At 34.2% G+C, this 17,383-nt stretch overlaps 3 protein-coding genes across 3 annotated transcripts; 1 reads left to right on the top strand and 2 right to left on the bottom strand.

Annotated features, from left to right (window-relative positions):
- Positions 1 to 410: 410 nt before the first annotated feature.
- LOC145571831 (uncharacterized) lies at positions 411 to 1,389 on the bottom strand. Its single transcript, XM_081630867.1, has 3 exons — positions 1,086 to 1,389; positions 849 to 973; positions 411 to 770 (listed from the first exon to the last, which is right to left on the bottom strand). The coding sequence occupies exons 1-3, from the start codon at positions 1,242 to 1,244 to the stop codon at positions 650 to 652; spliced, it is 405 nt and encodes a 134-aa protein (XP_081486993.1). The 5' UTR covers positions 1,245 to 1,389; the 3' UTR covers positions 411 to 649.
- A 3,111-nt stretch (positions 1,390 to 4,500) lies between these two features.
- LOC145571830 (putative pentatricopeptide repeat-containing protein At1g77010, mitochondrial) lies at positions 4,501 to 7,306 on the bottom strand. Its single transcript, XM_081630866.1, has one exon. The coding sequence runs from the start codon at positions 7,160 to 7,162 to the stop codon at positions 5,120 to 5,122; it is 2,043 nt and encodes a 680-aa protein (XP_081486992.1). The 5' UTR covers positions 7,163 to 7,306; the 3' UTR covers positions 4,501 to 5,119.
- Positions 7,307 to 12,452: 5,146 nt separating this feature from the next.
- On the top strand, positions 12,453 to 14,655 carry LOC145570756 (uncharacterized). The gene is made up of 5 exons (XM_081629901.1): positions 12,453 to 12,482; positions 12,626 to 13,274; positions 13,778 to 14,297; positions 14,395 to 14,476; positions 14,539 to 14,655. Exons 1-5 carry the CDS (start codon positions 12,480 to 12,482, stop codon positions 14,653 to 14,655), a joined length of 1,371 nt encoding a protein of 456 aa, XP_081486027.1. The 5' UTR covers positions 12,453 to 12,479.
- Positions 14,656 to 17,383: the final 2,728 nt, after the last annotated feature.

The raw sequence follows: 17,383 nt of genomic DNA, 5'->3' as shown, positions 1-17,383 counted from the left end.
GTAAATGCGATGTTGACACAAAATAATGGCTCCAACCTGTTCCGCAATCAGAACTTTCTACTTTCTAAGGTAGAGTGGTAGCAATTAGGGAGGTTTGTATTCTTGGTTCAAGTATACACATGCAGGAACTACAGCTTGTTATAAAGCTCTGAAATGGCAAAGAAGACTGATTCATCACTTCATCAGTATATTGTAGGAAAAATATACGGTATCGACTGTCAAAGATACTCAATCTTCTTCAGATCCTTGGTTTGACCATACCCTTAGGAAAGTTCTGTTTAGTTAATTTTACCATATATTATTCCTAAATTAGAAAACAAAGACATACAGAAGTGATATTCCATTCTGGTGTAAAATACAAATGTATTTAGTATAGACCCTGCTGAAGATTAGATCTGGAGATGTCTGAATGATTTCTGATCTGAAAATGTTATTAAAACAATGATCCATTTTAATGATCATATATATTGAATTACATGGTGTAGGAGTCTTCATTTACATCCTGTAAAAGTAGGAATTACATGACCAAGTCCTTTCAGCTTAACATAAGGTCTATTTTTATGTCGCAAAGTAAAAGAGAGAAAACTAACAGGTCTTAATTAAGAAAACATTTATACAAAGTGATCATTTAGTGTTGTTTTGCATTTTTTCAATGCAGCGTATTGAATCCATTGCAAGACTTTTTAAGCAGGTCACTAGAGTTTGCAGTTTCTCCATCCATAATCTGAAGCCATCTCTGCTGAAGACGATCTAGGATACTGTCATCATCCCTGTATAATTTCATCCGTCAGATAAGATAATAACGCAAACTTGAAATTTTCACAGATTGCTAAGAAAGATGAACTTACCTTACTGGTACAAGTGTTGGAGGATACTGCAAATGTATACGAGGACCCTCATCTAAACCTTCGCATATAATCTCCCCTCTGTCATCTTTATAGCAAATTATACCTTTTGAATGATCTTCGAAAACCTGTAATACCAGTCAAATAATGTATCAAATCATTATATGCTATAAACAACGGATCAAGTAGTGAAAGGATAAATGAGAAAGAAGCCAAAGGAGAAAGAAATGCAAATCGAACCTGATCTTTTACGGAGGATCTAATTTGCAGCTTGGTTGCTCTCTTGACAGGAAGCATAGATTTCCTAAGCCTCACCATTCCAAAAACAGGCTGTTTGAGAGAAGAAGCAGATTGGTGAATTACAATATGGGGTGAAAAGGAGCCATTTATGGCTGCCATTGATTCTTTACTAGATCAGAAAAGAGAAGCACAACAGCAATATGAAACAGTAGAGGGAGAAGCAGCAGAAATGGAAGTATAAGCATGTTACTCAGAAGTGGGGTCTTTTATATTAGAAAACAAGGAACATTAGAAGTTCTAAGTTGAGGCAAATGCAATTCTTAAACTAATTTAATATAAGGTATAATCTTATATTAAGAACGCATTATGATGAAGGAATCATTAATATAATGTCTAATCATAGTCCATTATGTAGAGTAAGAGGGCCCCACATAGCTTATCTTCTAACTGTTGCTGTTTGTGCAGACGAAGTCATTTCATTAGTTGGAGAAGCCACATATTGTCTTCAATCAATTGGCCTAAGCTCCTCTCAAATATGTTTGAAATAAGATGTACTGCTGGTAGCTTTACAGTTTATCTTATCTGATCTGTATATTCTATTCATGTCAACTTTTGGACACATCCCTAACTCTAGTATGAGATAGAATACCTATATAAACAAAAAAACAGAAACCCACAATCATCGTCACAACCACCACCAAATGAACATCCACCACAAGCAAAGTCAAAGGAGAGGGAAAATTACTACATGGACTTAGGAGTACCTAAATAAACAATGTTCCCATTGGTGCATATCGCGCATGTCATGCACGTGCCTGGCAGGGAACACCGGATGTGTACAGATTCAACTAATCTCTTATATTAAACTGATCATAGTGTTGTCAAATAATGGAAAAAGAAGTAAAATTAAATACTAAGTTCACCAACTAATAACAAGATGAAGCTGGAACAACTTGACATATATTAAACATAGCTTATTATCAATAATTGAATGGAAATCTCCCCCTTAAGCAAATTGGCATCACGTTAGTTATGAAAGTCATTTATCTTATATTGATAATTAGATTCATAAGTGAATGATCCTGGAAATATTTTAGCTACAACGTGTTAATAAATTAGTAGCTTAGTACGATAAGGTATGTGTTGGGGTTCATGAAACAGCAATCAGAGTTAATACCAATATGTAAAGGTAAACAAGGGAATTCTGGTATCTAATTATTTGAAACAGCCAATTGATGGTTTTGTTTCTTCCCCTAAAAATCAGATTAGTGTGGGGACCATGACAAGGGAAAGGTTTTTGATTGTAAGATACTCCGTATTGATTTCTAGTCTCAGTATGCTCTAATTTTAGGTGTTTAAAATTACTGATAATAGAAATAATAAGATAATATAATATCGTTACTAAAATCGTCAACTTATGACATATTATCCCTATCAAAACTAGACACATAGAAAAATAACATTATTTGAAATTGATATATGGCAAATTATAATTGAACCTAACATCACAAGATAATTGACAACAAGAGATATCAGGGATTTTAGAGCAAAAATGGTGAAATTATCTCTTTTTCTGTTTTAGTTTGATTGGGAGAAGGGGAGGTATTGGGATCATGATATTTGAGAGCGTGATACTTCAGTCTGTGTGTTACCGTTAAATCTAATCAGTGTCATCAGTAGGATGATGTTGTGTAATAGTACAGCAGCAGATTTGACAATTGACAAAGGAATCATCTTCAATGTGTGGCATATTTTCATTCAATCTCATTTATTATAACTACGTCAACCATCCAATCCTTATCATTCACAACATCTACAATTACTTTATGTTAGATTTCCTTATCATGCTTATTCAGGACTATATTTGTATAGAATAAGTCAAATATTTTACAGGAACCAATTATAAAGACTATATGTGTATAAAACTAAGATAGAAATTCTTTCAGAAGGTCAAATTTGGCCTCATCAAACTCTTACATAGTTTTTTTTTTTTTTTTTTTTTTTTTTTTTTTTTTTTTTTTTTTTTTTTTTGACACAAAACTCTTATACAGTAATGCATTATTTAGTATAGCACAAAAGCTTATTTGAGACCAGTCTCACAAAGTCACAAGTACTAGTCTTGGGGTGCCTTGTTATGGCTGAAGGGTGACTTATTATACCACGTAAGATTGACATTTTTATGTCGCTGAAAGGATGACTTAGATTGTTGAGGGACTTTTTATATTACTGAGGGAGATTTGTTATTTTAATTGAGGGGTGACTTGGTGTGTGTCTGTTCCATAAATTGGGTGAGGTCGTGTCACCCGAGAGGCCATCAGGCCAAGACCATCTAATAATAAGGAACAAAAACAAGACTTCTTTGAGTCACAAGACACAAGATGATAATATGGGTAGTCAAAGATGCTGATAAAATAGGTTAGGGCTAGATTTCTTTGTTTTTCTATCACCAATAAGCTGATAAGCAGCAAGTCTAAATATTTAAGGTGAAGAAGAGGAAATTGAAGATAAGCCTATCTAAGTGTCTTAATTCATCTTGTCACCAGACCCAAAAGAGCTACTAGATGATTTGTACATTCATAAATGCAGGTTAAGGGAGGAGTATCAAACCCCATCATACTGTAACTGCAATCGCAGTAGACGCATTTGCGAAATCAAGACATGAATCTTCTTTTCTTATAGTTCAGTGACAATAACAATAGTAGTTACCTTGGCTGTCTTTGCTGTTACTAATCCACCAGACCAAGAAGTAGTGCCAGAATGATTTAGGGAAACTACAAGCTCTCCAAGTACCAAGAACTTCCTGCAACAAGCACACTTTTATGAGATCATGGTAAAGTTCAGGGCATCAACCTCTGACTGTTCGCAACTCCAAAGATGGGTGAAGGTATGGAGACCAGACTCATGCATAATGGATCATTACTCGTGTAATATTCTAAGTTTAAAATTTCTGAAGGTGTCTAGACTTTCTGCTGTTTTTCTTTATACCATATTAAGTTGCATAGATAAACTCTATTCACTACATATATTTCTTAGAAGTTCCAAAACGAACAAAGATCACTCTTCTAGGGAAAAATTAAATTATGAAAATTGAAGTAACCATCAAGGAATAGCAATCTCAGAAAGCAACAATCATTCACGGATACACAACACTGACTGTCTCTAAAAGATCATTGCCAAAAAACCAAAAAAAAAAAGAGAGGGGGGGGGGGGGGGGGGACCTTCTGAAAGATTGCGTATTCATATTACATCCACATTTTTTTTAAAATGACATCCCAGTGACTTTAGCTACTCATGATAACAGAACACAGTATATAATTTCTGTTCATGTTTCATCAAGGCACATAAGAAACTAGAACATTTAACCAAGATAAAATGAAAAATTAGAGGAAGAAAAAGAAGGCAAATACCTCAATTGGATTAAATTTCCCAAACTGAGAGAAGCCATTAATATGTATTACAGCTGGTTCCAGCCACAGGCCATTATGAAATCACCATCACAACCAGCTGAAGATGAAGTTACACCTTGGAGCTTTCCTCAAGGCTACTGTGTTTGATCTAGCCAAATCATTTCTCTCCAATGTTCACCTCATCTTGTCGAAGCTTGGATGAATCTATGAAATTCATTAGTGTATCCATATATATCCACAGAAGTAAAAAACGATGAGATGAACAAGATGGCCACTAGCCAATCGTGATGTTTGTTCACCTTCATGTTTATTTGCATACACATACTCTCAAACAAGAATCATCATATGTGCAGAGAATGACAGCGACAAAAATTTATCCATTACTCTGTAAATTATTTCAGTGAGGTATACACAGGCTTCCAGCATAGTATACCTGCTGCTGCTAAGTTACATCCAATTTATAGTTCACTAATTTTAACAATCAAATATTCTAGATTCCTGTAAAACATAGATATTCGTCCAAAGCTCTAAGATGCCCGTGAAACTAGTCAGTAACTAAGTTGTATCTCAATCAAGGGGTCATTAGAGGCAGTTGATAACACTTACATATGACTTTATACAGGCACATCACCAACTAATACCGGGAATCTTTTTAGTGCATCTAGTCCTCATTATATTTCTAACTTCTGTAGATCCATCCCAGTCACCTGAAGTAGCAAATATTCCAGATAGTTGCACATAAGCACTTGAATTTTCAGGATCAAGATGAATCATTAGCTCTGCAACCTCTCTGCCCAGATTCTTGTTACCATGGGCCACACACCCTCTCAGAATTGAAGACAGCATACTAGCATCTGCCTTAAATGGCATTTGTCTAATTAGAGCTGTTGCCTCTTCAAGACAACCGGCTCGAGCCAATAGATCAACCATGCATGAGTAATGCTCATATTCAGGTTCTATGTTATATTCAGATTTCATCATATAAAACCACTTCCTGGCCTCCTCAATCAATCCACAGTGACTGCAAGCAGATAGAATTACAGTAAAAGTAACAATATTTGGCTGAACTCCAGCATGTCTCATGGAAGCAAACAAATCTAAAACCTCCATTCCTTGACCATTTGTAGCATAGCCCGTTAACATTGAATTCCAAGAAGCTTCATCAAATTTGACCATTTCATCAAATAACTTCCGACCCAAGTTAATGAAACCACACTTGCAATAGAAATCAATGAGTGAGGTACAGACAATCAAGTCAGCTTCTAAGCCAACAACAATAGTTCTTGCAAAAACCTGCTCACCAAATCTAAGTGAACTGATGCTAGCACAGGAGCTGATCACACTTGCATAACTGTATTTGTCCATTCGAACTTCAAGCGTATTCATCTTACAGAAAAGATCTAAAGCTGAAAGGGGACAACTATTTTGACTAAAAGCTGCTAACATTGAATTCCAAGAGATCAAGGATTTATCTTGCATACTGTCAAAGATCTGCTTGGCATCTTGCAATCTTCCACAGTTACAGTAGACATTGATCATAGAATTAAGAAGGACAGTATCATGATGTTCAAGCTCATCAAAGAATTTACAAGCTTTACTTGGATTTCCGCACTTGGAATACATATCAATAAGGGAACAAGCAACAACAACATCCGTAGAGACCCCAACTTTGCAAGCATGATTGTGTAATTGTCTACCATATTCATGAGCACCACCAATACTCGAGCAAGCATTCAACACATTAGCAAAAGTAGAGCAGTCTGGCTTATAGTCCTTATTCCTCATCATGTTAAATAAAGCCAAGGCTTCTATAGGTTGATCATTAGCAACATAACCAGAAATCAACGAATTCCAAACCACAACACAAGGATTAGCAATACTGTCAAAAGTTCTTCTAGCATCATCCATTTTACCCACATTTGCATATCCTGTAATCAAAGCAGAAAGTGAAAAGTCATCAGCTTCTTTTGTCAACTTAAAGACATGTTTAGCATTGTCTAATTCACCACACTTGCTATACAAATTAACAACAGAGCTTCCTAAAACTGTATCGAATTCCACTCCATCAATAATGATCCTAGCATGAATTTGCTTCCCACAACCAAGAGCCATCAAATCAGTACAAGCACCAACCATTGTTGCCAAAACAAAAGGATCTCTCTTCCCTGATTCAGCACCATCAAAGTTCATATCTTTAAACAACCTCAAAGCTTCTGTAAGACACCCACGACGAGCATACCCATGAAGCATCGAATTCCAAGCAATACCATTCTTTCTAGGCATCTCATTAAAAACCATCCTAGCTAAACCCAATTCGCCCGATTTCACACACCCATAAATAACAACATTCCATGAAAATTCATCCCTAAAAGGCATAGCATTGAAAACCTCTAATGACTTATTTATGTTCCCTGACTTCATAAACCCCTCAATAAGGGTGTTCCATGAGAAGCAGTTTCTTTGGGGCATTTCATCGAACACCTTAGCTGCATCCCTCATAATACCACATTTTGCATAAACCTGAATAAGACGATTTCCGATACTTAAAACGGAATTAAGAATACCCCTTTTGAGGAATAGGAGATGAATCTGCTTAACTTGATTAATGGAGTTTTGGCGGCCATTGTAGGACTGTAACAGCCGTGTATAATAGCGCAGGTCATAGTCCATGATTAAGCATCAAAACTAAACACCCAGAAAAATTCTCTCTCTTTCTTCCACCCTCTTTCTCTTAACTGTGTCAGATTGTTCGATTATTTGGCGCCCATTTTCAACAAGTTCTTCTCTTCATTAACAGTATAGAAAAAAATCATAATGTCGTTAATAGCTAGGCACGACCGCACGAACTGGGCCGTGCAAGTCCATGTACCGTGTCACCGGGCCATGAGCATGATTTGTATCGATCTTCCATATAAAAAGCCCATGATTAAGTTTTTTTTTTTACTATGCACACCACTAATTCACCAAACTTAAATACATTAAAGTATTAAACTTTGTTCTCGTAAATACTAACTTTAATAGTGTTGGAGGGTAAACTTTTCAAAAAAATACATGTAAGTGTCTCATTTTGAAATAGAAGAGAGAGTTAAATATTAATTTAAAGGTACTCAGATTTGTACTCCATCCGTATTTAAATACTTGCTCTACTTTTATTTTTCGATCATTTTTAAATACTTGCTTCATTTTCTTATTTTGGATGCTTTTACACCATTTAATTCATTACTCTCACCTGGTGAACTCAATATAAATCACGGAGTATTTTATTACTTTCATATTCTCTTTACTCCAATTCTCTCCACTACTTTTGCTTTTTACAATTTTTTATTCTTCCACCTACCCCACTACCTCTATATTTTAATATTTTCTCCAATTTCTTCTAAAATTCCGCGCATAAAGAAATGGAGCAAGTATTTAAAAAAGAAAAGGGAGCATTTGACAAATACGACCTAGTGAGTAGTGACTCTCTTCATACTAAATTACTATTGTTTTCTTCTGAAACTGAGTTGTATTACACTATCGTATTACATATACATATTAATAACCCATTATAATTTTAACCTCATATTTGTTACAATCAATTTGGTTGGATCATCGCTTATAAGTTATAATTAATACTCCCTCCGTTTTTAAATACTTGCTCCACTTTTCTTTTTCGGCCGTTTTTAAATACTTGTTTCATTTCCTTATTTGGAATGTTTTTACAATATGTAATTCATTTCTCTCACCTAGTGGACCCAATATAAATCATATTTTATTAATTTCATATTCTCTCTCTTCTAATTTTCTCCACTTCTTTTGTTTTTTATAATTTTTTATTCTTCCACCTACCCCACTATCTCCATATTTTATTACTTTCTCCAATTTCTCCTAAAACTCCACGCATGGAGAAATGGAGCAAGTATTTAAAAACGGATGGAGTATTACGTTTTGACTTTATCACTATTCACACACTCTCCTTTACCTTACTTTGTGTTTTATACGTAATGAAAAATATAGTCACGTGAAATCTTGTTAGATTCATCACAATAAATATTTTCAAAATATTAAAAATTCATAATTATTGCTTATCGGTAATTAAAGACATTAATGATTGAATTTGTGCATTGACAAACATGACTATAAAAACGTGTCAATTAAAAAGAAACGGAGGAAGTATTTTATAATAACATGTCCCCCTATTCAGTTCACCTCAGTTCACTTCAATAAATCAAATCAGGCTCAAAAACACATCTAACCTATAAAGCAAACAAATGGAGGCGAAGGAAGCAATTTCTTTTAATTAAGTTCGATCCTTGATAGGCTACCTTTGTAAACATTTTAAATTCTCAAAATATCATAATTGATCGGAAAATTTGTCAGAAAAAACCTTTTAAATGACTCATTTTGCAAGAAAAAAACCTTTTAAAACATTCTTTGTTAAAAAAAACCACCATGACTTCTGGCGCTGACTCCCTTATTTTCCCACTCGCAGCCTACAGTTATTGATTTCACAGCAATAAAAACAAAATTCCAAAAATTCAATAATCTAGGGCAACAATTTCACAATTCCAATCAAATTTTTCAGCAATCCAAAGAAGTTTGCATGTATATTTAAGCCATCACAGTTCAAAATCATCAAACAACCAACAACAATTAGGTTAATTATGTTTGATTTAAGTTGATTTTTGGTGATAAAACCTAACAATTTAGACGCAAATTGAGCAAATGAAGAACAAACCTGGGTTTGTACTTCACTACGTAATTGGGGAACGTTGATTTGTGTTCAAGCGTCTTCTTCCTTCATCCTTTACCCATTGAAAACAGTAAAAAAAAAAAAGGGCAACTTTGCTTGTCTTGAGCACAGTAAAAACCCCAAGGGCAATTTTCGAGTTTAAAAGTTATTACTTTACACTTACCTCAATTTATTGATCAAGTATTAATGGCGAGCTGAGAGAGAGAAAAACCCAAATTGATGTGATTGTTTTGACAGAACATTCATGGAGGAGAGGAGAGAGAGAATACTGATGAACTGCTTTGTAGGGAAAATGAAGAGAAGAAATAAAAGGGGGAGTGCAATTAACAAAATAAAGGGCAGCAAGTAGGAAAATAAGGGAGTCAACGCCAGAAAATCTTGGTCAATGTCGGAAAAGTTAGCTCAGGTTTCATGCAACAAAAAAATTGACCGTGGTGGTTTTTTTTTTAACAAAGAATGCTTTAAAAGGTTTTTTTCTTGCAAAATGAGCCATTTAAAAGGTTTTTTCTGACAAATTTTCCTAATTGATCTCAAATTCTCAATATTTTATTGAGAATCAACAAGACAAAATGCCAAAAAGAATTATTCGAGACTCGAGATTAGTGGGTTCACAAGTGTGAACTGAAAATTTCAGCATTTGCAATGAAATCATCAAGCAGAGAGTAAACATTGAAGCCATAAAAAATTGCCAATCAAATTCCATCCAAATTCACCAAATCACTGCTTCCCAATTTTCTAAATTCCACAGAATTCACCCAAACATCATGCTCTAAAGGTGTTTGTCAAAATGTTCAGGAGAACATATGCACCGGTAAGCCCTAAAAACTTGGTACACGTATCTATATACGGTTAACAGTACAAGTATTTGTTGAACATGTCACCTACGTCTCTCTAGCACTGTATTTTGTATTACTTTCCCTAGACTATGCAAATGAACTGAGTTGGGTAATTTACTAATGTAAGTATGTAACTCATAGTCATATGTGCCCATATGCTGCAACTCACAATTCATATTTTATGCATTATTTGTAATACTTGTATAATTAATCGCGCCCGTGGTGGGGAAATATGATATTTCGAATAAGATTGTCTCACAATAATTTATTTATGCTAATTGGTAGACATCTTGAATCTACATCATTGTAGGATTGAGTAGGAGTTTGTCAATGCTAGGTAATGTACATTATCTAACTTGTGCAATCATTTTATCCCTTATTGGCTTAATGTTTGTCCCAGTTTCTTTTACAATTTATTCATTTAAATTTACTTCATAATAAGAATAATCACTCACATATACTCCATAAAAAATTACAACATATTATCACACCCACCACATTCAGTCTCACCATTTTTTGTTTCTCATCTACACTCCTCTAGTTAAAACTTAGAAATGTATGAAGTTAATTGCAGTCTAACGGGTCAAACAAAAGAAAATGGGAGGATATGAGTAGGGGTGAGCAAAAATTCCGATGCCCGAAATTGAAATCGGAATCGGTGGGTCCGAAACTGGAATTGGACCCGGTGGTTTCGATTCTAGGTAATAATTTAAGGACCCGGTTGCAACCGGTTCCAATTCTAATTCTCAATTTTTTGGAACCGAAATCGGTTGGGTATCCGATTACCCAACATATGTTAAACTAAATATATTTGAAAAAAACAAAAATATGTTGAATGTAGCTAATTAGTAAAATAAAAAAAATTAATATTAATATTTAACATAAATAAAATAGCTTAATGCATATATGAAAATATAATTATTAAACGCTAAAGGTGAAAATAAACCAAAAAAATATTATGATTTGTATTATATTTTAATGCTTATGTATATAAGTGGGTACCTGGATCTGGAACTAGTACCCCGTGGATTGGTACCCCGTGAAACCAATTCCAATTCCTAAATTTTAAGACCCGGTCCCAACCAATTCCGGATCCGGATCCTAAAATTTTAACCGGATATCCGATTTACTCACCCCTAAATATGAGTCATATGACAATGTGCTAGAGTAGGGAAAGAGGATATAGGCCATGCTAAAAGGAGAAGGCTACAACAATAAAAGAGGCCTAGGATTTATGGCATGGTCCAACCTTACTCATGTCAAGCAAGGAGATCCTGTATAGTTTTGGTCTGCCCTTGTGACGAAGTTTTATTTGTCATTTGTGTGAATACTTTTTAACCATAGAATGAAGGTGAATTTTTGATGTGTTGTAGTGCTATATTTGACTCGTTGTATAAACTGCTTAAAATGAAGTACTAGATTTCCTACATAACATTTACAACCTAAGAGGTTAAGACGGTATAGATTGAAGGTAATTATAAATCCCGAGAGTTTATACATATAGTACGAAGTACTCTGTATGTTTTCAGAAGTGCATTTTTGAGGACATATGGAGTAGTTTAGAAGCATAAAAGAACATTTTGGGCAGATGGGAAATTGGAGAGTCCACTTTCTTGCAAAACTCTGAGCTTCTTTCACCTATATATGATGCGTCTTATTTTAAGGTACTCCATAGTAGAAGCAAAATTAGAGATTACAATTGCATTAGTACAATCAATCATCATTCAAAATTAATACCACAGTACAAGTATAAACAATGTTCCCTCAAAAGAGTAAACAAATCATTAATACAATATAAAATCATTTACTAAGTACAATTTCAAGAAGTACACTCTTTTCTTCATCCTTTGTCTTTACTCATGGGTTACTTTTCCCTCTTTCCAAAGTACCCTATTCTTTTCACAAAACACACATTTATGATATGATTAACAAGTACCTAAACTATTTTTGTCTATATCTCCTAATCTTCCTTCCTTTTTCTCTCTCTATTGACTGTCATGCACAAACCAAAGGACTAATATTTCACTGTTACGTTGTTTTGGGCAAGAGAAGCCAGAAAGAAAGAGGTGGTCCAATTATCACTACAATAGGAAAGATAAAAGCCCCATTTTATAAGAAGAAACACATCATTCTACTGCATCACTGAACTACTCTCATCAGTATTTCTTTGGGTGGTCAAATACCTCCCTAGTCCCCACAACAAGGACCTAGTCCGCTAAGTTGGGCCGGGTTATGCCGTATAAGGTTTTAATCAATCCCGTAAGACACTTCTCCTTAAATACTCCATAGCGAGATAATAAAGGTCCAGAGTATTATTCATTTGTCACTACCATTTTCATCTCCAAAGAATCACAACAAAAAAATGGATCTCACAACCCCAAAATACTATCAGCCCACACCTATATTTGCACCATCCCAAATGGTAAGAAAAACCAAGTTAAACTCAAATGTTTGTTCTTTTCTGGGTTTACCTCATTCTTTACTATTTCTTTTAAAAAATCATTTGTTTTTCACTCATGATTTTACTCAAGTTAGTCTGAAAAAGTTCAAATTTTTTCAATGCAGGAATCAGAAGGAAAAACAAAGACAAACCCATTTGCAGAAGCATTATTAAACAGTAATAATAATGCAGTAGACCCAATTTGCAAGCTTAATCTGAAAGAAACATCAGATTTTGTAAAGTCATTACCAATGAATACTAGCAATGGGACTCAATCAGCTCAAAGAAGAAGAGATTATATTATTGGAAATTCAATGCCAAGAAAAATGGAGGCACCTTCAACACCAGGAAGACCTATTTTTAGCTTCAGTGTTGCAAGAAAAAGTGTTCCTTCTAAGTGGGATGATGCTGAAAAATGGCTTTTCAATGGCGGTAGCGGAGGTGGTTCTTGCCATGAATCCCCTGCTCATCATGCTTTCAATCCTCATAATAATAATCATAATCATAATAATATTCATGGAAATAGTATGATTATGAAGCAAAATGAGGTGGGTTCAAATTCAAAGGCAATATTAAATGAAATAATTGCAGAAAAATTCAGGGTAATTGAGGAAGAAAAGATAGTGCCAAAGTTTATTAATTGTTCTGCTTCTGCTGCTGCTACTTCTATGGAGGACCACCATTATTATCAGAAGCAGCAACAACAGCAACAGCAATTGAGTTCAGCTATCACTTTCAATGGGGTCATAATTCCTGCTGATTTGCCTCTAAAAGGTATGTCATTTTTCTTTAGTTTGAACTTTTTGGGTACTTTTAAACCATTATCATTTCCCTCCCTTTAATTCACTTTTTTTTGTTCCATTATGAATGCTTCATAATTGAAACACCCATTTTCCAGAATTCAGGGAACTTTTCTTGCTGATTATTGTAGAATTTGATGATTTTGCTCAATTTCTGATGGATTGTGTTATTAATTTTGTTATTTGTTCCTTTTTTCATCCTAAGAAACAATTTGGATCGAATGTTGTCATGAAACTGAACATGCAGATTAATTTACATGAGATGAAGTTATTAATCCCAATTTTTATTGTTAATATAATCCAAAAAGGTTAAAAAAAACAAAGGAAGGATATTTCTTGTAATTTGAACATTAATCTGCAATAAAACTGTGATTTTGTCAATATTTTAATCCCCATTTTTGATATGTTGATTTTGTTGTTGGTTTTTCAATCTATTTCTTGATAATTTTGACAGCAAAAGTGTTGTAAAAAATGCAGACAAATTTACAGATGAAATGAGTCCTTATGTCACCAATGTCAAATACTCAGAGCCTACACAAGAGGCATTTTTGTTCAAAAGTCACAAACTTGACAATAATAAGGCTATGACAGATGCATGTACAGAAGTGATCCCATATCAGGAGGTGAAACACAGAGATTTTGGCACTGAAATGACTCCTTTAGGCAGCTCCACAACCTCAAGGTGTCCCACACCCTTCAAGAGCACCTCGCCCATACGGCACAATACTCCGGCTAGCCGTTCCGGTCCACTAGCCTTGATGGACCAACCCACCAGCGCAATTAGCATTGCTCAACTACAAGAGTGCCACCTTGCCAAGCTCCAAATTGGGTCAGCCCAATTCGATTCGGTTACGACTAATTGGAGCACCAAAGAAGAAGAGGAAGAGGAGATATCCAAGAGCTTAAGGCATTTTGAAATTGGGAGGAGGAGTGTTTCTGTTTCTGAATCCAGAGCATGTGCTTGGGAAGAAGAGGAAAAGACTAAATTCTGTCTTAGGTGAGTTAAACTAATTAATTTAAGGAGTAACAAGTTTTGGTTTTAAATTGATTTATTACTATTGTTTATTGAAATTGGATGAATTGGGTTTTGTAAGGTACCAAAGAGAAGAGGCCAAAATTCAAGCATGGTTAAATCTTCAAAATGCCAAAGCAGAAGCTCAATCGAGAAAATTAGAGGTACTATTACTATTATTCTTAATCTTTGGTCCCTTAATATGTGGCATTGTTTTTGTTTTAAGCTGAAACTTAAAAGGGTCTTCCTTATATCAAGAGATGTTCCTAAAACGCTCTTGAAGCACCCGGGAATTACCAGAAGTTCGATATTTGTTGTTAAGCATCAGTCATCCATCATTTAGTGCATATAAAAGTATGTAAGCAGATTGACAAGTTTATGCCTGTTGCTGGAGTAATTTTCTGAGAGAAGTCGCATAGGTGGCTAAAATGCTGGCTTTTTAGAGGTTTTAACAAACAAATACCCGGGTTAATTACAGTTGCAAAGCCCGGTCCTAAGTCATGGGATCGGGGAAAGAATGACAGATACATAAAGCAATGGCTCGTCATCTTGTCTATTGCTTCGAGTTTGTTGTTTAGCGCCATAAATTAGGTCTTAAAACTAGGAGATTATTTAAAATACTGTAAGTTTAAGTGTAGCTTTGTGTGAGTGCTAATAAACAAACACCAAATCCCAAGTATTAGTTAAGTTGCTGTATTATTTTGACTGCGATTTAGTTTGAAGACTGTGTTTTAAGGTGTTTTCTTTTTTTAATTTTATTGAGCATGCATTATCCATCTCGAGCCAAGCACAGCATGCAAACAATATCCTTCCTCATAAAATAAAATTCTCATCCTTCTTAAAATTGGTTTCTTTCTTGCTTTTTCTTCCTAAGTACCTTCCAAAATCCAACTATACTTTACATTAAATTGGTCCTTCAAAATCATACTTTAACTCTAAGCAATAGAAGTCATGCAACTATGAATACTTTAACTTGAGACCTTCCATGTTAAGAGTCTAAAGACAGCTGTTTTTATATTGTAAGTTGTGTACTCCCATGTGAGGTAGTTCTTGTATCGATTGAATATATATACTACTACGTGTATGGAGGATTTAGTTATTAAAAAAAAAAAAAGCTCGAATTACCAAACACAAGTGCTACAAATAGAAATTTAGAAGACATGTTTTGACCATTTTTACTATTCTAGGAGTGAAAAGAACCTATATATCCTGCTTGTGAATCATTTGAGTTTGGCTTGATCAAAGCTTGACTTCCACTCAACTAAAAAAACTTGTTATTAGACTCATATATGATATACGTGCAGTGACTTCAATAAAGAAAATAATTTATGACTTGTGACTTGACTATAAAATTTGAAAATACTCGTGATGAAACTCTTAAAACATTAGCAAGTATTAGAAATCAGAATATGGTAACTTGAAAGTTTTTCTATTGATCAGAGCATGCACATTATTTGATCTTGATTTGCTTGAGCTCAAGTTGAGCTTAGCTTTATATTTTTGAGCTCAACAACTCTTAATTATCTGGCCAGAACCTTATTATTGATTGTTATTTAGTCAATAGTCATTCTATCCCAAAACATATTTCTCACTTCATATTCCCTCTCTTAGTTTATGCATGTTATTAAAATTGCTTTTACTCCTTAAATATCTACTTTATATTCAACTATTCAAGCAATTCATGAAACATGTTTGAATGGCTACAAATAAACAGGTGAAAATACAGAAAATGAGGTCAGATTTAGAAGAGAAATTGATGAGAAGAATGGCAATAGTTCATCGAAAAGCCGAGGAATGGAGAGTAGCTGCCCAGCTTGAGCACTCTGAGCAAACAAGGAAAGCCAGTGAACGAGCCCAGAAGCTGATATTGAGCCACCACCACCATAATTCCCATCTCTCTCCTCACATTGTATCATGTGGCTGCTTCCCTTGTACTTCTAATTAGTAGTCATAATAATAACAACCAACATTCATAAAAAAAAAATGAATTTTTTTTGTTTATTTACATTATTAGCTCCAACACCTATTCGGCTATTCACAATACTCCGTAGATGTCTTTCCCTAATACGAGTACAATTTTTTTTTTCTATATATATAATAAGGACGATCCTAACAAGGTTACAAATTAAGTTTTTCACCAACTATACCTAACTTGACCACAATTAACAATTGTCATATTAGTATTGATAAATTTTATTAATAATAGCACATTCAGCTATTCAAATTAGTTTTTTTTTTTTTTTTTTTTTGACAAAAATAGCAAATAAACTATTGTTCTAGGAAATCAGACTTGAATAAAATTAGTAATTGTCACAAATCATTTATACGTAATATCAGGGTTCAAAAATTCACAACATCATTCTTACCAATTCCTAGAAGAGATTTTCATTACATATATACTATAAGTATTAACATCTTTAACACTTTACTTGTATTAAACTAATTGACATTCAATATATTTGACGAATAAAGTCCTGTTTTTTTGAGCTGTTTTGCTCTACTGAGCTTTGTTCTACACTGCTCTGCAATGTGTTGGAAGCTCAGAAGCTCAAACGAATAAGGACTTTTTCTTACCAATTAAATTCACTTAGGCCTGTTCTCTTCATCTTATTTTCAGTTCAGTTCAGTTCAGCTCTAATAAGTTCAATTCAGTTCAGTTCTTATCTTAATTTTCTTCTCTCATAAAATATTCAGTTTAGTTCAGCTCCAATCAATTCACTTCATTTCAGCTCAATTCAATTAATCAGAACAAACTCTTACCCAAGATAAGAACAAGTATATCCAGGGTAATCCAATATCAATAATTGTAGCCTTGTAGGTATAGACATAATGTGCTATAAAGGCATAGACTACATCGTTGCACAGAGGTTATTGTGAACATTGGGAATTGCAACGTCAATTAAAAGAGAAATAAGAAAGCGATGTTACCAGCAAAATGAAAGTAGTACAAGATTCAAGACCTAATTTTCTAATAGAATTCACCCCAAATAATTCTCAAATCTTAAAACAAGAGGTCAATATTTCATGAGCATTTTGTTGTTGTAAACTTATAATGAGACAATGTGCTAACA

Source organism: Chenopodium album, chromosome 12 (genome assembly GCF_948465745.1).
Source record: "Chenopodium album chromosome 12, dcCheAlbu1.1, whole genome shotgun sequence".
Taxonomy (NCBI): domain Eukaryota; kingdom Viridiplantae; phylum Streptophyta; class Magnoliopsida; order Caryophyllales; family Amaranthaceae; genus Chenopodium; species Chenopodium album.
This window is presented reverse-complemented; position numbering and strand designations above follow the sequence as displayed.